The sequence below is a fragment of the Acartia tonsa genome, chromosome 11 (genome assembly GCF_053477335.1).
Source record: "Acartia tonsa isolate MP-2025a chromosome 11, ASM5347733v1, whole genome shotgun sequence".
In the NCBI taxonomy this organism is placed as follows: Eukaryota; Metazoa; Arthropoda; class Copepoda; order Calanoida; family Acartiidae; genus Acartia; species Acartia tonsa.
This window is the reverse complement of record NC_137270.1, coordinates 41,122,530-41,146,936: the sequence shown is the minus strand read 5'-3', so window position 1 is coordinate 41,146,936 and position 24,407 is coordinate 41,122,530. Positions and strand designations below refer to the sequence as shown.

General features: G+C 32.5%; 1 protein-coding gene and 1 long non-coding RNA gene across 4 annotated transcripts in view; both read right to left on the bottom strand.

Moving 5' to 3' along the window:
• LOC145332324 (uncharacterized protein CG43867-like) overlaps window positions 1-24,407 on the bottom strand; it is a 283,573-nt gene that overhangs the window by 71,364 nt on the left and 187,802 nt on the right. For all 3 annotated transcript variants that reach the window (XM_080177312.1, XM_080177313.1, XM_080177314.1), the window contains 2 exons: window positions 21,507-21,619; window positions 21,309-21,350 (listed from right to left, as the gene is read on the bottom strand). In XM_080177312.1, the coding sequence (XP_080033438.1) occupies window positions 21,309-21,350; window positions 21,507-21,619 (155 nt within the window). The remainder of the gene's footprint in view (window positions 1-21,308; window positions 21,351-21,506; window positions 21,620-24,407) is intronic.
• LOC145332390 (uncharacterized) lies at window positions 17,011-21,185 on the bottom strand. Its single transcript, XR_013884172.1, has 4 exons — window positions 21,137-21,185; window positions 18,541-18,614; window positions 17,549-17,674; window positions 17,011-17,061 (listed from the first exon to the last, which is right to left on the bottom strand). It is a non-coding gene; the product is annotated as an uncharacterized LOC145332390 (long non-coding RNA).

The window sequence follows — 24,407 nt, the reverse complement described above, 5'->3', positions numbered from 1 at the left end:
ACCGGTTCTAATTCAGCGGATATTAATCGGTTTTGTAGCCATACCATTTTTACCTGGTCAATAGTGTTTGAACTTCTTGTCCTGTGGACCGTTTATATCTGCTTGGAAAAAACCTGTAATTATATAATTACTTGGATATTGCTTTAATATGCTCTAATACAGTAATACTCGCAGCTGGCTAAAATAATTATAACCCCCAATTCCACATCCTTTACCCCATCCCCTCTCCTCCTACTGGATGAATGAACTGACCAAGAAATTTACGACAAATTTACCCCTTGTCAATAAATTCACGTTTTCTATAGCAATTCGATTGTAATATAGATAGATATTAAGATAGATAGATAGTAAGATATATAATCATAAAAATAGATAAATAGATACATAAAATGGATGCTCAAAAAGATAGATAGAAAGTTGGAGAGACAGAGGAATATAGAAAGTATACGAGATATATACAAAGAAGATATTCTATGCATAAATAGAAAATTATAAAAAAAATCATTAAAACAGATTTATATAAAATTTTATCTTTTATATATCCATTTGAAGCTTTTTATAATGTCTATAAAAATTACGTCATACAGGCCTATCATTGGTCAATTAAAATGTATACAGGCCTGTCATTGATAGTTTAGTCTTTGTATTGGCCTATCATTGGTCATTTGTATTGTGCGACGTCATTTTTTATAGACACTATAAAGAGCTTTTGTCCAATTCGATTAAAAATGGTTTATTTGATAATTAAGAAATCAATAATGGCAAAAGAAACAACGGGAATAGTCCCTTTTGTGGCAACGCCCCTTAAGGGGCGATTCATCTATTTTTAAAAGGGCTTTTTATAGGTTATATTAGGTTAGGTTAGGTTATATTGGGTTAGGTGTTTGCCCCACAGCTCAGGGTTAAGCAATTGGCCCCGCAGGGTTAGAGCTCCCAGCAGGGGCTAAGAATAGGAGAAAAGCTACTGTGAAAAAAATACGAAGAATCGCCCCTTAAGGTGCGTTGCCACGAAAGGGACTATTTATCAGGGAAGCTTACCTATCAATAGCTCCATTTACTTGAGATTCAACCTTATCAGCGTCATTGGTTAGGTCTCCAAACTCGATCTACGAAATAAACAAGGATGGCAACATCCATAAAAGCGAAGCACTGAAATGGTAGGACAAACGGACATTAACACTTGTATAGTGTCAGAACTGAATAATCAGAATATAAATTAATAACAGTCAAAGAAAAATTGTAAGTGAATTTGTTGAAAAACTTCTTGATAATGGATAATGTTTATGGACATACTTACATTTTAGGACTCGGATAATCGGATAATTAGATCACATAAAAATTTGTTGTTAAAAAAGTAAAAAATAGACATGTTTAAAATGGACATACGGACTTTCTGGTAACGATTATAGGGTTGCTACGCTTTCTAAATAGTACCTAACTACTACAGGAATCACCACGCAAAGTTTGAAATCGATAGAACAACTCTAACATGCCTAGATTAACAAAAAGATCTATCCGTTCCGGACGGACGTACCGACCCTAATTATAGTTACACAATTGATTTATAGTAATTTGACATGTAGTTATTACTCGAGTTTTGTAAATAGTTTAACAAAGGTGTATATGCAACTAGTGGCTAAGCTCCGAGAATCCTTTAGGGGCTCTTGAGATGTTAAAGTTTATTTATCTTTTTTTGGGGGTGGTGTATTTTTTCTAGGGGCGATTGTTCTTGTGAGGGTAGCAATACCCTCATCCAAAATAGTTATAAACCTCTCAGGACCTATGAAGAGCTACATTGTAAAGAAGAACATATCGGATATCGAGATCCTTCAGTACAGACAGACAACTCACACACGGACAGAAATCCTCTTACTTTATTATTAGGTTATGTTTAAGTTTTGTAACCGCGTTGTTAAATTTGTTATTTTGGGTACTTTTTCTTTTCAACCTACAATTGTAATCTACGAAAGGGGTAATTTGTCTATTATCATAAGAGATTTACATCTCCATTGTCCAATCCCTCAAGATCCTCCAAGGTTTTACCTTTGACATAAGGACTGTAAGCTCAAACATTTCAACCAATAATTTTACCTGTGCCATGAGGGCTGTAAGCTCAAACGCCAATTCCCTATTTACAGGGAATCTACCATCAACTATTTCTTCGCATATCTAATAAAAACAAATATAATTTATTTATAGTATGGCCTAAAAACCGGTTATTATCAGCTGAATTAGGACCGATTCTCGGTCATACTGTAAAATCATTTACAGCATCGTATTACAAAATTTTTTGACGAATATTGAAGTGAAAAATCATAAAACTAATACCAGCTTTGTTAGCCCGGGCCTTCGGCCCCACGTGCTAACAAAACAGGTTTTAATCTTATAGTTTGCCATTTTAATATCTTCGGAAAGGTGTCTGTAATACGATACTAAACATGAGTTATTAATAAGGCTCGAACTGGTTCTAATCCAGCGGATATTAATCGGATTGTTGCTAAAATAAGGAAGGATGGTTTTTAGTGCTAAATAGACATTTCATGGAAAAGAACTAAATCTAATTATTGCAATTCATCTAAAAGATAAATAGAAATTAATTATTTGCGTATAAAACTTTGGCCCACTAACATATCTATAGTATAGATGCGTATACAGACAACTACCTCCTTTCCTTTTTCAAAGACCTCTTTCGTCTGCTTCTAAATTATTTTTTGTTATATGGCTGTGTTAATATAAGCGACACCATTGGTTGATTTTCAATGACCCAAATAGAAAGGTTGCACAAGGTGGTTGCGATGGGGAGATACAGTTATTTAACCCTTTCTCCCTCTAGTGTTCTACTCTAATTGCCCACTGACGTACGTACTAACCTACTGATATCAGTTGTAGAGAAGTAAAGCTTTCATAAATATGTTATGTTAGGTATAGTCCTTTTTGGGACAACGACTCTTAAGGGGCGTTTCGTCGTATTTTCACAATGGCTTTTGATAGGTTATTTTAGGTTAGGTAAGGTTATATCAGGTTAGGTGAATGCCCCACAGGGTTAAACAATTGGCCCCGCAGGGTTAAGACCCCCCGCAGGAGCTAGAAACACTGAGAAATGTCGAAGAAACGCCCCTTCAGAGGCGTTGCCACGAAAGAGACTATACCCATTATTTTTATTATAACCTGATAACAAAACAATAACTTTTCTTTTTCAGTTTCCGAAGCTGAACTTTGTTTCCAGTACAACCTAAAATAATGGATACATTATTGGTAGGATGTTGCACCAGATTTTCATGTACGCTGATAAAGTGATGCTCGCCGCTGGATAAAATAGCAATACCCCATCAAACGCCTTTACCCGATCCTATCCACTTCATCTGGATCAAATAGCTGACCAATAAACGAGATAACAATCTATGAAGACGACAAATTTTCTCCTGTCAATATATCCACGTATATCATACATTCATTCCTAAAATAAAAGCAGTAAAAAAGCAGTCTAAAGTAGTAAGTTTTTTTGTCTATAGCTTAAGATATCGATAACTACTAAACCGAATGAGTTCTTTCATTTAGGGAAGCTTCCCTTAGGTCATAGAGTCGGTTTTATGCTATTTTCTGCCGTTCCTCAGTCCTTGGTGCAAGAGCATAACTGCTATTATGATTATGATAAATAATATTGCCTTAAAAATGCATCCTTTCTACAAATACAAATTTGGGTGGGGTGGGGTGGTGGTATTAGCCAGCAGTAGATAAAAAGTTTATGCTTTTTATAGTGCCTATAAAAAAAAATTATGTCGTATTGGCCCACCATCGGTAAATCAAAATGTATTCGGGCCTGTCATTGGTAGTTTAGTTTGTATATTGACCTATCATTGGTCATTTACATTGTATGACGTCATTTTTATACTACAAAAAGCTTCTAAAACTTACCTATTTCTGAAAGTGAACTTGATAGCTCGTTTGGTTTGAAACTTTCCACTCCCCCGCTCCCGCAGGGCTGTCTCCCATCCACTTAGCACATCACATACCTAGATAGAAAGATATATAGATAGAGATAGATAAATAGGTAGAAACTTTCCACTCCACCGCTCCCGCAGGGCTGTCTCCCATCCACTTTGAACATCAAATACCTATGTAGACAAATAGAATGATATATATAGATAGATATATAGGGAAGTTAGATAGGTAGAAATTTTCCACTCCCTCGCTCCCGCAGGGCTGTCTCCCAACTAATGAGGACATCACATACCTATATAGATAGATAGAATGATAGATATATAGATAAATATATAGAGATAGATAGATAAGTAGAAACTTTCCACTCCACCGCTCCCGCAGAGCTGTCTCCCAACCACTTAGCACATCACATACCTATATAGATAGATAGAATGATAGATATATAGATAAATATATAGAGATAGATAGATAAGTAGAAACTTTCCACTCCCTCGCTCCCGCAGGGCTGTCTCCCAACCACTTAGCACGTCACAAAACTAAATAGATAGATAGATATATTGTAGATAAATAAATAGAGATAGATAGATAGGTAGAAACTTTCCACTACCCCGCTCCCGCAGGGCTGTTTCCTATACTCTAATCTAAAAAGATTAATATAAACATAATTATATTATATACCTAAGGTTCTAAGTAGTAAAGTTTTTTTTTGTCTGTAGCTTAAGATTTCCAGCAATACTGAACCAAATGAGTTATCCATTTCAGAGGAGATTCTCTTAACTTACATGCAGCGGTTTTGGGCTATTTTATTTTTATATTTAAGTCTTAGTGTGGACTTGTAGGCAATTTATTCTGTGCTTCCCTGTCCTTTCAAAACCAAAGCCCTTAGATGCTAGGGTCACATCCGCTAGAAAAACATACATTGATGAATAAAAAAGTATTAAACAAGATTGACTAAATAGCCGATAAATTGATGTATATCCCCAATGACAATACTCATAATTACTCCTTCAGTAGAATACAGTTATAGGTACACTCAACTTAATGAACCAACTAATCGAAATTCAAAAAATTCCCCACAGTTGTTCTGCCAGCGAATAAGAAAATGTTACGATAAAACTTTAGGTACTAGTGTAATAAACAGCTCAATGTCCCCTCCCCCCCCCCCCCCCTGTAAAATCCAAAGTACCTTCTCGTGTTTGTTCAGCGAGTGTTGTAGCTCCGGCAAAATTGGATCGTCAGAGAAAATACTGAATCCTGACAGAGTCGTGCCTCGACACCCAATAAGCTTTGTCAGGGTGGAGCAAAATTCGTCGATTGTTGTAGATCCGTCGAAGCCAACGACCTGAAAAAAGATTACATATTTATTTCCAGTACAGTTTCGAAACCGATTGATATAAGCTGGATTATAACCGGTTCTCAGAAATCATGTAAACCATCGTATTTCAGACAATTTTCAACGAACATTAAAATAAAATGATAAAATTAACACCAGTTTTGTTGGGCCAGCCTTAGGCCCGACCAGGGGTAGCTATTCTAACAATCAATTCTACAAAAAATCACGAAACCTTTTAAAGTAAGATGGAAGTTTATTTTGTTTTTCTATGTAATTGAAGAGGGGTTGGTAAGAAGGGGAGGAAAATGGGAAAAAAGTTGAGGGGAAATTTTCCTTTGGAATTGTTTGTCAGAATATTATTCCCTTTTCCCTGAGCCCTGTTTAATTTTGTAAAAAAAAAAAAAACTTTGGGGACCAGTTTTTTTGCTTTCTCCCTTCCTACATGCATAAACTTGCTTTTTTTATATTTTATTTGTGACTAGTGGCTACGCCCCTAGTTTGCCCCAAGAGGTTTGATCAAACCAATTGTTCGTATTTTAGATTTTAAAAAAATTTTAAATTTTAGTTTTAAAAAGAAAATTCTTTTTTGGTGGGGGATGGGTTGGGGTGTCCCACCCCCCAAGAAAATAGTTATGAACCTTCCCGGGACTTATGAGAAGCTACCCTGTAAAGGAGAACCCGATCGGTTCAGTGGTTAGTGAGATTCTTCGCTATAAACAGACAAACAAACAGACAGACATCGTTCTACTTTGTATTATAAATAGAAAACGTTACGTAAGTAATACGATGTCTTTTTACATGTTCGTTGAAGTCTTTATAGAGGCTAAAAAATAATAACATCCTATAATATGTATTAAGCACTAAAGTTTTTTATCTGTATCTTAAGATATCGATAACCAATGAACCCATACATTTTAAGGAAGTTACACATAGGTACCTAGATGGTTTTAGGCTATTTGAGTCTTGGGTTGGCTTTAGGCTATCCTTATCTACCCCTTTGAATACAGATCCCCTAAATTTGCGTTAGCTTTTTTTTACAACCTAGTAACAAACATTATCTAATAGAGATATTTTATATAGAGACATACTCTCTTAATTAGCCAAAAGGATAAAACTAGAGGCACGCACAATGCGGTCATGTCATTAGTTGATATTTTGAACAGATTTTGGTACATAAGAGCATCATTTTTAAAAGCGAAGCTTTTCTATAATTAGGGTCGGTCCGTCCGTCCGTGACAGATATCTTTATTAGTTGATTTGGGCACGTTAGAATTGTCCTATCGATTTCAAATTTTGCATGGTGATCCCTGTGGTAGTAAGGTACAATTTGGAAAGCGTAGCAACTCAATAATCGTTAACAGAATGTCCGTACGTACATTTTCAACATGTTGATTCCTGGGACTACAAAGTGCAATATTATAAGGGAAGCAACTCTAAAATCAAGTCAAAAAAATGTAAATATGTCCATAAACATTATCCTGTATCAAGCAGTTTTTCAACAAATTTACTTACAATTTTGCTTCGACTCTTGTACATTTATACTGATTATTCAGTTCTGACACTGTACAAATGTTAATGCCCTTTTGTCCTACCGTTTCAGAGCTTTGCTTTTATGGATGTTGTCATCCTTGTTTAGGATAAAGTTAGTTTTCTAAAAATCTTATCGTCAAAAAATTTAATCACCTATATCTCGTTTACAACAAAAAAAAATGTGTTTGTCTGCAAGAATTTCTTTTTCAAGTTTGACGAAAACTGTTGTCGTATAGACCATCTAGATATATTATGTCTATTGCTGATACTAAGTGTAAAGTACAAACTTGACTGCAGCAAAACAAAATTAAAAATCTTTTGACAGTATGTTGAAATTAAATTTAATAAGGAAGACAACATCCATAAAAGCGAGGCTCTTAAATCAGACTATAGGACTAACGAACAGTAACACATGTAAATTATAATTATGTAAAAATTATAGGTCTAAACTAAATTGTACATACATATGTTGTAATATTAATATTTCTAGGACTTAATCACACAGGTGCTTTATGACATTGTAGTTCTAGGAATCGGTGTTCCAAATATCAAAATAATACGAGATTTACATCATACAATTTTTTTTGTAAAATAAGTTAAATTTTTAAATATAAATTCTGATATCGATTGATTAGTTACTATGCTTTCGAAATCGTACATTTTTATTACGGGAGATTTGAAATTGAAAGGACAATTCTAACATGTCTAAATTAACTATAGGAGCTATCCGTTACGGACTTGCGTATGTTCAAATGGACGAACGGATTGGACGAAAAAAATATTGAAAAGCATCGTTTTAAAAACCCTTTGTCAGTATACTCAAACTATTTTGTTCCTTTTTTTTTACTTGTAATAATCAGGGGGCCGTGATTCAGAAAATTAATTCTATTTAAAATTGATAAAAATTGGATATTTTTGTGGCGAAATGTCTTGTGATGTTTTTTTTTATAACGAAAGGGAAATGGGTAAGTAGGGGAGGGGGGGGGTGATGAAGTGGTTTTAGGTTAAATATTCCCATAGAATTGTTTGTCAGAAGCCTAGTCTCTTTTTCCTGGTAATAATAAACATCCAAACCCCTTTGCAAAGCTATTCTTTAATCTAAGCAGAAATTTTTAACCAAGTCAATTAAAAGTTTAAGGTATGTCTGTTTATTATAAAAGGTAACATGAAGTTCATAAGGTTGTCCGCAGCTATTTTATAACTATTTAGGGAAAGGGGACCTCCACCATTCGAAAAAAAATCCTCAACGAATTTGTTGGTCTTGAAAGAGGAGAGTCGACTTATCCCCTCACCCCCTTTCTCTCAAGAGAAAGACAATTTTCCACGGAAAAAAATGATATCAGTTTTATTAGTCGTACCTTCGGCCCATCTGGTCTAACAAAACAGGTTTTGGCAAATTTTCATTTGAATATCCGTGGAAAGCTGTCTAGAATACAATGCGAAAAATAACTATCATGACATATTTTTCAGAGAGAGAGGGGAAAATTGTCTTTTTTTTTCGCTAGTCCCCAAAGTTGTATAATGTTTCCTTATTCGTTGGGTTATCAACGTTGGGGACTTTTGGAGAATTTTGATTGGTTGGTTAATCAAGATAACGTTTTAACCATTTATTTTAATCTAATTTTGAGTATCATCATTGATCCACATGAATTTATCGGCTATTGTCTTAACCCTTTAGATCCTTGCATTTCCTTGCTGTGCTTATTATGGATGTGAATATTCTTGTTCATTACTTGCAATATTTCCAGACGTATGCATAAACATGGTTATTAAGCAGCGAAACTGCTCTATAACTTTAACAAACCCTGGCGAATTATCCTATTAAAATCGGCTCAGTAATTTTTGTCATAAAATCACTTGTCATAAATACACTTGTCATAAATATATTTGTCATAAAGGTACACTTGTCATAAAAACATTTGTCATAAAGGTACGTTTGTCATAAAAGGTACACTTGTCATAAAAACATTTGTCATAAAGGTACGTTTGTCATAAAATACATTTGTCATAAAGGTACGTTTGTCATTAATTTTTTTTTTCATTTTTAAAATTTGAGTACCCCCCCCCCCCCCCCGACAGAAAACATGACAAACGTACCTTTATGACAAATGTTTTTATGACAAACGTGCCTGAATGACAAATGTTTTTATGACAAACGTATTTATATGACAAATGTTTTTATGACAAGTGTACTTTTATGACAAATATATCTATGACAAGTGTACTTATGACAAGTGAATTTATGACAAAAATTACTTGGCCTTAAAAGCGGCTACCACACGTCCCTAGTAAGCACTTGACGGAAGGGGGTAGGGGTAGTCCACCCCACATATTTAATTTTTTTTATTTCTCTTAAGATTGGAGAAGGTACCCTTTTCCTTCCCCCCGACCTATAAAAAACTTCAGAGGAGAACCATATCGGTCTAGTGGTTGGTGAGACAAACATATATCATGCTACTTTTATATAAAAAAAATTCTGTAGAATCATTAGGTTTTTGTTTCACCGTTAAATTTCGTTAACCACTGCACCGATTGAGTTTTTAAACTTAGGTCCCAAGATGGGTTTAGGCTATTTTAGTTTACATTTATATGATTACTATCCTTTATAATTCAACTATTGAACCTATTGGGCTCTCTAATTTAAGAAAAGCTACACATATGCCCTGTGATGGTTTTAGGCTGTTTTTATAAATATTTTAGCCTTTGGATTGTTTTGGCTATTTTTCTAGACCCTACGAATATAAATCCCGTAGATGCTAGGGGCGTAGCCGCTAGTATACTTATATATTTCTTCTAGTTTATTTATCTACATTTTTATGATTATTCGCATTCTCGTTGTTTTTTTTGCAACAAATTAGCACCATATTTTTCAGTACAGAAGTAACAAAACTGTTTCACGGATTTTAAGGGATAGTACAATAATATGAAGAGCAACCCAATTACGATCAACTAAATGACCCCCGTCAGTTAAGATTTAGTAAAAGTACCAACAGTTTTTAAACGTATTAATGAGATATTCTGTTTTAATAAGGATGACAACATTCATAAAGCGAAGCTCTGAAACGGTATGACAGACGAATATTAACTCTTGTAGAGTGACAGAACTAAATATACAAAATATAAATACATAAGTTTTAAAAAAATTATAAGTAAATTTGTTGCAAAACTTTTTAAATATAGAATACTATTTAAGTATATACTGACATTTTTAAGACGTGATTAAAGAGATGCTTCGCTTATAATATTATAATATTGTACCTTATTATAATAGGAATCATTACTCTAAAAGTCAGACCAATCGGATGATTATATCACAAAAAAAATGTTATTAAAAATTAAAAATCAACATGTTTAAAATGGACGTACGGACATTCTGGTAAGGATTATAGTGTTGCTACGCTTTCTAATTCGTACCTAACTACTGCAGAAATCATCATGCAATGTTTGAAATAGATAGGACAAATCTAACATGCCTAAATGAACGAAAAAAGCTATCCGTTATGGATGGACCGACTTTAAAAACTTTGTGGATATTTCATATCCTTCTCACCCTGGACTATTTAGATATTTAAGTACACGAGGTACACTTCGTTTTTTTCCTCTTATTTTATTTTTTTTAAGTTATGGATAAATAAATTGTATCTTTTGAAATGGTTCACAAAAACTAAAATTTTGAGTAAAAATATTTCGCATCCTGGCAGCCACAGGAACCATAGAAAAATCCAGGTATACCCAAGAACACTTTTAAAGGTGCCTAAAAAATACCAAATCGAACTTTTTTGTTGTCTATAAATTCTAAATTATGTATAACATTAAAAAATGTAATTATTTAATTTCTATTTATTTTAAAAAGCAAAGTTCGGTCAGCTTTTTTCGTTAATTTATGCATCTTAGAATTGTCCTTTCGATTTCAAACTTTGCATGATGATTCCTGAAACAGTTAGGTACAATTTAGAAAGCGTAGAAACTCAAATAACGTTACCAGAAAGCCCGTACTTCAATTTTACTTTTTTGTATGATTATTTTATTCGTCTGATTATTAAGAAAATTGATTTCTAGGAAAACAAGGTACAATACTTTAACCTATAATCATCTCTTTAAGCAAGTACTAAACTGAATTTTGTTATTGCAAAAAGTTTTTATTTTAAATTTTTACTTATTTAAGTGATCATCGTTTGTTGTACCGTTTCAGCCAAGAGCTTCGTTTTATGAATGTTCTTGTTCTTTGCATTTAATTTCAAAAGTTTCAAAACAAACAGTTAAATATCATTCATAGTAACATTTTTAAAAGCGAAGCTTTTCTATAATTAGGGTCGGTCCCTCCGTACGTCCGTCCGTCCGTCCGTAACGGATAGCTTTTCGTTAATTTAGGCATGTTAGAATTGTCCTATCGATTTCAAACTTTGAATGGTATTTCCTTTTGTAGTTAGGTATGATTTAGAAAGCGTAGCAACTCTATAATTATAACCGGAATGTCCGTACGTCCATTTTAAACATGTTGATTTTTTACTTTTTTAACAACAAATTTGTATGTGATCTAATCATCCGATTGATCTGAATTTTAGTATATTGATTCCTGGGACAACAAAGTATAATGTTATAAGCGAAGCAACTCTATAATCAAGTCCTAAAAATGTAAGTAAGTCCATAAACATTATCTTGAATCAAGCAGTTTTTCAACAAATTTACTTACGATTTTGTTTTGACTCTTATACATATATATTATGATTATTCAGTTCTGACACTATACAAGTGTTAATGTCCGTTTGTCCTACCGTTTCAGTGCTTCGCTTTTATTGATGTTGTCATCCTTGTTTCATTTAAAAGCACTAGAACTGAAACAAAGTATTGTTATAATTAATTAAATTTATAGTCCTTTGTGGCCTGTGGAATTTATTTAATAACAAATTCTATATTTTAGTGCATTTTTAGTATCGCAGCTACTCTATAATTCACGTTGTCCGTCAGTCCGTAACGCTATGGGGTAAACGTGATGTTCTCGGCTCCTATTCAAGATAGACAGCTGAAATTTTTAGTGAAGATTCCTATGACATATGCCCATCTAATCTCTATACATTATTTTGTCCATCTATCTGTTACTTGGGGTGCTAAATCGATTCCTAGATTTTCAAGTTTTTGTGATTTTCTCAATTTCTATTTAATATGGAAGGCTGAAACTTTCAGAGATTATTTTATTTTACATTCAAAATATTTTCACTAAGTTTTATTAAGATTTGTTTAAATCGATTCCTAGATTTTTTGGTTTTTGTGATTTTCTCTATTCCTCTTCAGGATTGACGGCTGAATTTATCAGGGGTTAAATATGCTTTCATTCTACATATTTCCATCAAGTTTTATATCTATCTATCTATCTGTATACCTGATATGTATTATTAAGAAGGTGTACAGGCACTGCATGTGGTAAGGAGTGATGGTGAGGATTTTTCAGTAAAATTGACAATACTTCCAGTCGAGATGGTTTGGCTATCCTAGAAAGAAAATACGTTGAATTAGCTAAAGTAAACTAAATGTTATCAAAACCTTTTTTGTATCATAGAGAAGCTTTACTGTAAATTAGAATCATATCGGTTACTTTTTATATAAGGACAAATACAATGTTGCTTTATAATTTCCAGAGAGGGGGAGAGGGGTTATTGGACTGGTACCCAAAGTTTTATATTCATAATCTCACATTCGTGACTGAAAGTATCCAAACTTTTTCATTATCTATTTAAGATCCCTAATAAGACCATCGATCCCATTTTATTTTGGAATCTTTCAGTTTTGAAAAAAAAATTTTAAACGAAGTATTTTTTGCCAACGAATAAGATAACGTGGTTAAACAGTATCGCTTCTAAACCGATTAATATCCAGTGAATTAGAACCGGTTTTCAGACATACAGAAAAATTATATATATCATCGTATTATCCAAGTAACATATTGTGAATTGATTTATAATTACTTGGATCATATACCAGATTATAATGTACTCTAATAAGTGAAACTTGTAGCTGAATAAAATAAAGGTCCACCCAATCCCCCCAATTTACACCATCGCCTCTTCTCCTACTATTTGAACGAACTTACCAATAAATGACACGGGAAACATCAACCTAAATTGACGACAAATTTTTCACGTATATTTCTACATCTATTCTTACCTGGGGCCATTATTAACACAGCGTTCCAGAGCCTTGCTACAGTAGGCGGCATATTTGCCTGTCTCACTTCTAAACAGAAATATAATATTTTAGATTTACCTACGTGTCCAGTCCAACTGTCTGTCTAACTGTCTGTCTGTCTGTCTGTCTAACTGTCTGTATATATGTATGTTTTTCTGTCTACCTATATATCTACCAGTCCGCCATTATATATGTCTTTCTATATGAATATACTAGCGGCTTCGCCCCTAGCCTCTAGGGGCTTTGCCCCAAGATGTATAATTACAGTTTCTATAACTTACCCAGCAGAACGGATCGCAAATTTTCGCACCTACCCAGCAGGAAAACATTTTCTCGATTAAATAACGAATTCGCAAAATTCGTAAAAAAGAGTCTAATGTGTTCTCAAGAAATTTTTTTTTTGGGGGGGGGGTAAATTTTCATTTTTGGAGGGGGTTAGGGGTGTCCCACCCCCCAAGAAAATAGCTTATAACCACCACAGGACCGATAGGTATATACCCTGAAGAGTAGAATCCAATCGGTTCAGTGGTTACCGAGATCTTAAGCTTCAGACGGTCGGACGGACAGACAGACATCAAGCTACTTTGTATTATAGATGTCTGTCTATATGTCTGTCCATCTGTATGGCTATATGTATGTCCATCTGTCTCTATGTCTATTTATCTATGTTTCTGTATATCTGTCTGTATATATGTCTATCTATATATGTATGTCTATCTGTCTAACAGTCTATCTATCTAATGTAGACTAATGACTATCTATCTTTCTATCTGTCTGTCTGTATATATGTATGTCTATATGTTCTTCTATTTGTCTTTCTACCAGTATGTCTGTATATATGTATGTCTATATGTTCTTCTATATGTCTTTCTACCAGTATGTCTGTATATATGTATGTCTATTTGTCTGTCTAAATGTCTTTTTATTAGTATGTCTGTATATATGTATGTCTATATGTCCTTCTATCTGTCTTTCTACCAGTATGTCTGTATATATGTATGTCTATCTTTCCTTCTATCTGTCTTTCTACCAGTATGTCTGTATATATGTATGTCTATCTGTCCTTCTATCTGTCTTTCTACCAGTATGTCTGTATATATGTATGTCTATCTGTCCTTCTATATGTCTTTTTACCAGTATGTCTGTATATATGTATGTCTATCTGTCTGTTTATCTGTCTTTCTACCAGTATGTCTGTATATATGTATGTCTATCTGTCCTTCTATCTGTCTTTCTACCAGTATGTCAGTATATATGTATGTCCATCTGTCCTTCTATATGTCTTTCTACCAGTATGTCTGTATATATGTATGTCTATCTGTCCTTCTATCTGTCTTTCTACCAGTATGTCCGTATATATGTATGTCTATCTGTCTGTCTAACTGTCTTTCTACCAGTATGTCTGTATATATGTATGTCTATCTGTCTGTTTATTTGTCTTTCTATTATCTTGTCTGTCTAGATATTTTATTCTTTAGATATTATACCTAACTTTTAAAGGAATCATTATATATAATTAAACATAAAAAGCTTACTTTGAATCCTGTGAATTTCTATTGAAATGAGCTCTCAAGAACCAAAGCAGACGCTTATTACGGGGCACAAATATACTAACAGCCAAAGATAACAACATCCAACACTAGATAGATACATAGATTAATCATTAGATGGATATATAGATAGATTATAAGAGGCACAAATATACTAACAGCCAAGGATAACAACATCCAACACTAGATAGATACATAGATTAATAATTAGATGGATAGATAAATAGATTGAAAATTAGATGGATAGATAGATAGATAGATTATAAATGGTAGATATATATATTAATAGCTAAGGATAACAACATCCAACACTAGATAGATACATAGATAGATAGATAGATAGATTAATAATTAAACCCCGAACCACTTCATTATGCAATCTATATTTTGCTGGATATTTTGTCTATGGTAGTCCATAAGTGTACAGCTTTACAGTATATTGTTTCTATTTGTTAAAGCAACACGTATGATAAAAGAAAACGATTCTTTTTAAAGTAAAATGCTTATATATCAATTGAAATCTATATTTTTTGATTTTTTACTGATCCACTTCATTATGCAAATCAAAATAAAATCAATGGGAAAACGTTTGTTTTGCACTTTTATCCACTTTTCAAAATTGATTATGATAAAATAACAATTTTTTAAGGGATTTATGCATTAATTATAATGAAAAACAGTTTAAGGTAGGTTTAATGATTTTTCTAACTAATAGATAATTTTAAAAATGAAATTCAATCCCTATCACTTTAGAGGACAGCTGCTGACCCCCAGTCTTATGGATGAATCTAAATACATGTTGAAGATAAAAATAACCCTCAAAAATATACAAAAATGTTTTTTGATGTGTTAAAAAAATCCATTTTAAAATCTTGCTTTTGAGGACGATGGCCTTTAAGATGCTCTTACTGGTGGGGATGGTGAGCTAAATGTTATCAAAGTGCATGCCCATAATGAATACTTATATATTGAACTATGGTCCAATTTTTGTAGTCAAAGCAGCCTCCAGCCACGCAATATTATAAAAGAAAAAAAATACAATTTTAATTACTAAAATTCATAAAGTAAATAATGTAGTTTTTTGATAATGGTTATGTTTCATGTCGTGAGGCTCTATTGGAGGCTGCTATGACTACAAAAAATGGTACATAGGTAAATAGACAAGTTGTTGTAATGGTCATGTACTTAGATAACATTTGGCTCACCATCACCACCAGTAAGAAAATCTTTAAGGCCATCATCCTCAAAATAAAGATTTTAAAATGGATTTTTTTAACACATCAAAAAACATTTTTGTGTACATTTGAGGGTTATTTTTATCTTTAACATGTATTTAGCTTCATCCATAAGACTGGGGGTCAGCAGCTGTCCTCTTAAGTGATAGGGATTGAATTTTATTTTTAAAATTATCTATTAGTTAGAAAAATCATTAAAATCTACCTTAAACTGTTTTTCATTATAATTAATGCATAAATCCCTTAAAAAATTGTTATTTTATCATAATCAATTTTGAAAAGTGGATAAAAGTGCAAAACAAACGTTTTCCCATTGATTTTATTTTGATTTGCATAATGAAGTGGATCAGTAAAAAATCAAAAAATATAGATTTCAATTGATATATAAGCATTTTACTTTAAAAAGAATCTTTTTCTTTTATCATACGTGTTGCTTTAACAAATAGAAACAATGTACTGTAAAACTGTATACTTATGGACTACCATAGACAAAATATCCAGGAAAATATAGATTGCATAATGAAGTGGTTCGGGGTTTAGATGGATAAATAAGTTATAAATGGTAGATAAATATACTAAAAGCCAAAGATAACAACATCCAACACTAGATAGATACATAGATTAATAATTAGATGGATAGATAGATAGATTATAAATGGTAGATCTATATTAATAGCTAGGAATAACAACATCCAACACTAGATAGATACATAGATTAATAATTAGATGGTTCGATAAATAGATTGAAAATTTGATGGATAGATAGATAGATTATAAGAGGCACAAATATACTAACAGCCAAGGATAAAAACATCCAACACTAGATAGTTACACAGATTGGTAATTAGATGGATAGATAAATAGATTGAAAATTTGATGGATAGATAGATAGATTATAAGAGGCACAAATATACTAACAGCCAAGGATTACAACATCCAACACTAGATAGATACATAGATTAATAGTTAGATGGATAGATAGATAGATTGAAAATTTGATGGATAGATATATAGATTATAAATGGTAGATATATATACTAACAGCCAAGGATTACAACATCCAACACTAGATAGATACATAGATTAATAATTAGATGGATAGATAGATAGATTGAAAATTTGATGGATAGATAGATAGATTATAAGAGGCACAAATATACTAACAGCCAAGGATAACAACATCCAACACTAGATAGATACATAGATAGATAGATTAATAATTAGATGGATATATAAGTTATAAATGGTAGATAAATATACTAAAAGCCAAAGATAACAACATCCAACACTAGATAGATACATAGATTAATAATTAGATGGATATTTAAATTATAAATGGTAAATAAATTTACTAAAAGCCAAAAATAACAACATACAACACTAGATAGTTAGATACATTCTAGATTAAAAATTAGATGGATAAATAGTTAGATTTATAAAAGATTCTTTGGTATAAAGATGAAATGATAGAAAAAAAGATTAATAATTATATAGATGGATAGATAACTATATAGATACATAAATAGATAGAAAGATAAATTGATAGCCAGATAGATAGATTTATAATTAGGTAGATATTTAAATAAATACAATTGGTGAATACATATATAGATAAATAAATAGATTTACAAATAGATTGATAGTTAGATAGACAACTAGATAGATAGATAAATTAATAGACAATTAGATAGCTAGATATTTAAATAAATAGATGTGTAGATAGATAGGAAAATAGATAAATAGGTGAATTGATAGATAAATTAATAGATAGCTACCTGTATATATTGTGTGGATGGAGGGACGGATTTGAATTGTTGTGGGTGGGCAGGTGCCCCCATGGGGCTCTGTGCAGCCCCGCTACCATCGCAGGAGAATATGTGGGAGGCATTCAGCAAGAATCCCTAAACATTAAAATTTTCATAGAGGGGGTGGGTAAAGGGGTGTTTACCCTCATCAAACTTTGAAACCCCTCATTTTATCTCCTCAATTTTTTATAAATACATTAGATTACCCCCCCCCCCCCCACAAACAATTGATTCCTCTAAGTATATCCTCATCAAAAAAAAAAACTTAGCCGTCCTTGAAAATTTGATTATTGTTTAGATATTATACGACCTATATTATACATAAGATAAAATAAAATAGCCTTAAACCATCCTCGGGCCATTGTGAATAGGGATATACCACACATACACAGCCGTGGTAAATTATAAAATAGACACACTGATCATATAATATTTTAATTTTAGTTTATATATAAACATATAATTAGATACATATAATTAGACAGACTTATGGATAGTCTGAAAGACTTAAAGACAAACTGACTTGATATAGATAGACTGATAGATAGACAGACAGACATAGACGGTTTTGTAGTTTGACAGATAGACAGACAGACTTCTATATGGACAAACTGATAGCAAAATATACAAACATAACAGACAGATAAAATCCTTATTTGGACCCTTTAATGACAGGTTGTAGAGTTTGACAGACAGACAGATATACATAAAGACTGATAGATAGATAAACGGATAGTTGAAATGTTACCTGTACCCCATGTTTGATAGGTCCTAAAGAGTTTTACGGATAGACAGACATACATACAGACTAACAGACTGATAGATAGATAAACGGACAGTTAAATTTATACCTGGACCCTGTGTTTGGCAAGCAATTGACGGCTGTAGAGTTTGACAGATAGACAGACATACATACAAATTTACAGACTTATAGACGGACACACGAACAGTTGCAATGTTACCTGGACCCCCTGCCTGACAGGCACTGGACGGCTGGACTGCTTGGCAAGGATGGCCAAAAATTCTGGTTGAAGCTCTGTTCAACAATTAATGATTAATGATTATTTATCGCATTGTCGTATTATAGACAGCTTTCCGCGGATGTTAAAAATTAAAAATTATAAGATTAAAACCAGTATTGTTAGTTCAGAGTGGTCAAAGGCACGGTCTAACAAAACTGGTATTAATTTTATGATTTTTATAATAATGATTTTTTTCAGTATGACGGAGAACCGGTTCTAATCCAATGAATATTAATCCATACTGGAAACTTTTTTACTTTGATTATTACATGGAAAGATATTTCATTTAATTAAAAGATTAATTAAGAAGGTATTGTCTCATAATCACTAAAGCATATCATTCCTGGATTAGCAAGGCAAACATCGATGGCATTCTGAACCAATACAACATGATAATCTATATATGAATAATCAAGTCATATTTTATGTCCTACGCAACATATATAGCAAGGAATCGTAGAAACCTGAAAGCAACATAGATAGGTAGCGTATTATTTAAAAAAAAAACTTTAAAAGTGCCACTAGAGGCCTCTAGGGGCGAATCCGCTATTATCCATTATTGTAGCAATATATCTGCAAAAGAAGTAAGAAGATGAACTGAAATTTAATTTCCGGATGTGTACACAGTTTCCGCGGTGTTTCCTCATCCTATCTCAATATTTACTACTAGCTAAAAAATTCAAACTTTCAAAAGAAAATCAAAATTTGAAGGTATAAACGATTTAAACATTATACATTCAAAATTTTAATTTAAAAAAAATCTTTTGTAGTTTGAAGCTTTTTTAGCTAGTAGTAAATATTGAGATAGGATGAGGAAACACCGCAGAAACTGTGTTCACATTCGGAAATTGAATTTTAGTTCTTCAGTAAGTAGGTAGGTATTAGGGGCAATTATCTCAACTGTTTCCAAAAATAATTTAATTTTGTCTTCTTGAAACAAGTTTTTCTTGCATTTTCAGTTGTTAAATGTCCCAGGGATCTAAAGGGATAGGACAATGGTCGATAAATTGATGTAAATCCCCAATGGTGATACACAATATTACCCCTCTTGTAGATTCTGTTTGTGGTTTAAACGTTAGGACACTTAATTTAATGAACCAACCAATCAAAATTAAATAAAAGTGGTTGAGCCAACGAATAAGAAACGTTATTTAAACTTAAACATTTCAATGTGCCCTCCCTTTCTGATCTAAAATAATGATGCCTATAAATATCTGTAGATATTAAAATGTTTCCATATTTTATTCAGTTGAAACCTAAATATTTTATGTGTTATTGATATGTTTTTAGTAGCGAAGCTACTCTATAATTCACTTTGTCCGTCCGTCCGTCAGTCCGTCAGTCCGTCCGTCAGTCCGTAACGCTATGGGGGAAATGGGATTTACTCAGCTCCTATTAAAGATAGAAAGCTGAAATTTTTTGACAACATTCCCATCATTAAGGAGTACATTTAACTAAAAAAAATTTTTTCAGTTAGATATATCAAAATTAAATTTTCTGTCGTTTGGAGAATCAACAATGACGGTCAGACTGCCTTTTTGCAGGTTTTTGGCTATTTTTATACTTTTACATTTTCTCCCATATCTTTGGTATTTATGGTCCGATTTTCAAACTTTTTTCAGTGAAAGATATCAAAATTAAATTTCCCATCGTTTGAAGAAAACAACAATGATAGTCAGACTGCCTTTTTGCAGGTTTTTGGCTATTTCTATATTTTTTACATTTTCCCCCATATCTTTGGTGATTATGGACAGATTTTCAAAATTTTTTCAGTTAAAGATTCAAAATTAAATTTCCGGTCATTTGAAGAAATCAACAATGACGGTCAGACTGCCTTTTTGCAGGTTTTTGGCTATTTTTATATTTTTACATTTTCCCCATATCTTTGGTGTTTATTAATCGATTTTCAAAAATTTTTCAGTTAAAGATATCAAAATTAAATTTCCCGTCGTTTGAAGAAAACAACAATGGCCGTCAGTCCCATCCACGAAATTTTGTGCTTCGCTACTTATGGATGTTGTCATCCTTGTTTGTTAATAATTAGCTTCCTAATTTTCAAACTATACTTGTAAATTTTAATCTAAATCCCTGTAAATCTATAGGTTCTTTAGGTGTACAACCTGTATTTACATCAAAAATAAATAAGGGAGGTGGGTTATCTTGGAAATTAGTTAAAAACAAATGTTTATATTCTAATAACAGAGAGGAAAGTGACATTGGGCTCTTTATTACACTAGTCCCCAAAGTGTTATAATAAAGTTTTCTAATTCGTTGGCTTAACAACTTTGAGGACTTTTATTGAACTTTAACTTGTTGGTTGAGTGTCCAAACGTTTCTACCACTATTTGTAATTTTGTGTATTATCATGGGGTGGGGGGGCCGGGGGGGGGTGTATATCAACTAATTGGGCATTGTCTTATCCCTTTAGGGCTCTGGATTTTTGTGACAAAAATGGATATTTGTAAAGTAGCTGCGACCATAATTTTGTGACAATCGATATATTATCACTTGGACGTTGCACCAGTTTTTCATGTACTCTGATAAAGTGATGATGGCAGCTGAATAATATAATCCTCTCCCCTCATACTGGATGAACGAACTGACCCATAAATGAGGGCTAAATTAGCAAGATAGATTGACGACAAATTTCCCCCTGTCATTATATCCACGCATATCATATATCCATTATTATGACTTGACTTTCCTATGCCAGAACTATCCAGTAGGACGCTACAAAACAGCTGCACACTCTGAAATAGATAGATAGATTAATAGATATATAGATAGATTAATAGATAGATAAATTAATAGATATATAGATTAATTGATTGATCGATTAATATATGAGATTAATAGTTTGATAGATCAATAGATAGCTAGTTTAAAAGATAGAAAGAAAGATATACCTTGAATAGTTTCAACGCCTCTGCCTGAACGTGTTCTTGGGTGTGAGAGGTCAATGGCAACTGTGGCGGGTCTTTGGACTGAACTAACACAGGATGTCGCCATACTGAGCTACCTAGAAATAGATAGATAGATAGATAGATAGATAGATAGATAGATAGATAGATAGATAGATAGATAGATAGATAGATAGATAGATAGATAGATAGATAGATAGATAGATAGATAGATAGATAGATAGATAGATAGATAGATAGATAGATAGATAGATAGATAGATAGATAGATAGATAGATAGATAGATAGATAGATAGATAGATAGTTAGATAGATAGATAGATAGATAGATAGATAGATAGATAGATAGATAGATAGATAGATAGATAGATAGATAGATAGATAGATAGATAGATAGATAGATAGATAGATAGATAGATAGATAGATAGATAGATAGATAGATAGATAGATAGATAGATAGATAGATAGATAGATAGATAGATAGATAGATAGATAGATAGATAGATAGATAGATAGATAGATAGATAGATAGATAGATAGATAGATAGATAGATAGATAGATAGATAGATAGATAGATAGATAGATAGATAGATAGATAGATAGATAGATAGATAGATAGATAGATAGATAGATAGATAGATAGATAGATAGATAGATAGATAGATAGATAGATAGATAGATAGATAGATAGATAGATAGATAAATAGATAGATAGATAGATAGATAGATAGATAGATAGATAGATAGATAAATAGATAGATAGATAGATAGATAGATAGATAGATAGATAGATTATTATCCAATTATCCTATATCCATTATTAACTCACATTATTTTACATGTGAGTTTAAATCATCAGAATATCTTTTAACTTGGTGAATAAAAAGAAACTACAACCTTTTAATTTTTAAAAAATGGGCTTTAAATCATAATCTTCAAATGGGCGTTGCTACAGATGACTTAATTACAACAAAAAAAACTAATTCTACAAAAGACCTAATTACAAAAAAAACCTTAATCCTACAAAAGGACACATTACAAACTGTCCCAATTTTGTATAACTTTTGCGGAACAAGTTCCATTTACGTCATATTTTTCTTTCCCGAAAAAGGGAAGAGGGAAAGAAAAAAAAGGGAAGGGGGGAAGAAAAAAGATATGGGAGAAAAGGGGGTTTTCCCCCATCTCTTTTGAAGAGATTTTCTTCCCCCCTTCTCTTTTTCGGGAAAGAAAAATATGACCTAACTAGAACATGTTCCGCAAAAGTTATACAAAATTGGGACAGTTTGTAATGTGTCCTACAAAAGACCTAATACTACAGAAGATCATATCCTACAAAAGTTAAGTTAGATTTGTTTACAAAAAAAATAATTATCATCTTTGAAGAGAGAGGATTTTTTCTTTTGTGGGGGATGGTTGGGGTTGTCCTATCCCCCTTTAAAAAATAGCCTAAAACCTCGCTGGCACAGCTTTATTCCTCGAAGAAAAAAAAACAACCGGTTTAGCGATTACCGAGATCTTAAGCTTCATGTGGACAGACAGATGGACAGACATCGGTCTACTTTGTATGATTAGATTGTCCATATCAAATGTATGATGTTTTAGATTATATATTCTAATTCAATTTATTATGTAAACAAAGGGGGGGTTTTTATGCAACCATCTCGTAATCAGTGAGCAAATGGCACTTTCTCCACAAAATACTCTTTGCTGCTCCAAAACGTTTTCAAAAGGTTCTAGCCGCTAGTTGCTGGTACTAGAAATCTAAAAATGTTTTTTTTTGTATCATTTCACATGACTTAAAGCAAAAATATGTTTCAAAAAGTTTATTCTTACACAATTTATGGCAGATTTGCCCTAAAAATAGCCAAAAAACGGCTAAACGGCTAAGCTTTTTCAATTTTTTGTTCGATTTAGGGAAAATAGACCTACCAAGGATTACTCATGCAAAATTTCAGATCAAAATTCGAATTCTAAGTGCCATTTGTTCACTGATTACGAGATGGTTGCATTAACCCCCCCCCCCCCCCCCTTTTGTTGTTATGATTATTGTACTAAATTTTGATGAAATATAATTTAAAATCTGAAATAATCTAAACGTAGTTTCCCTTTTTGATATTTTCAAAACAAGTTTTAAAACTAATATGCAATGTATAAGTATATATTCATTATAAGCAACTTAATTACTTAAGATGTTTTAAATTAGGGCTCGGCAGCCGCTTATAAACCTTTTACAATATTAAAAATCAGATGGAAGTCTAAACCTAACCCAAATATATAGTTTGATAATAGATATAGGGTATAATACATGGATATTATGACAGGGGAAACATGTCGTTGATTTAGGATACTGATATGGACCTTATTCATTGGTCTGTTCGTACATCCAGTTGGAGGGGAGGGGATGAGGTAATGGTAATGGATAGGGGGTTTCGTATTTTAGTCAGCTGCGAGCATCTCTTTATTATAGTACATGAAAATCTGGTGCAACATCCAAGTATTTATACATCGATTAAAATAAACATAGATAGATAGTTAGGCAGTACTTTGATTGACATGTCTGCAATTTATCTCCTCACATTTTAGAGCATGCGCTATTATCAAACTGTACTTATAGTCAGCGATTTAAAGGGATAGGACAACGGAAAATGGTGTACATCCCTAATGATGATAAACAGTATTACCCCTTTTTGTAGATTAAAACTATTGGTTAAAAAGTATTTACAAACATTGCAAACCCTTAAATTATTTTTCAATTTACCCCTACCCCAAGCAAATTTTACCCCCGGGTTACAAATTTTTGGGGGGGAGTAAAAAAATTTGCGGCGCGCTTCACGCGCCATTTTACCCCCGTCCCCTTAAATAAAAAAAGCTTTGACGCCCCTGGA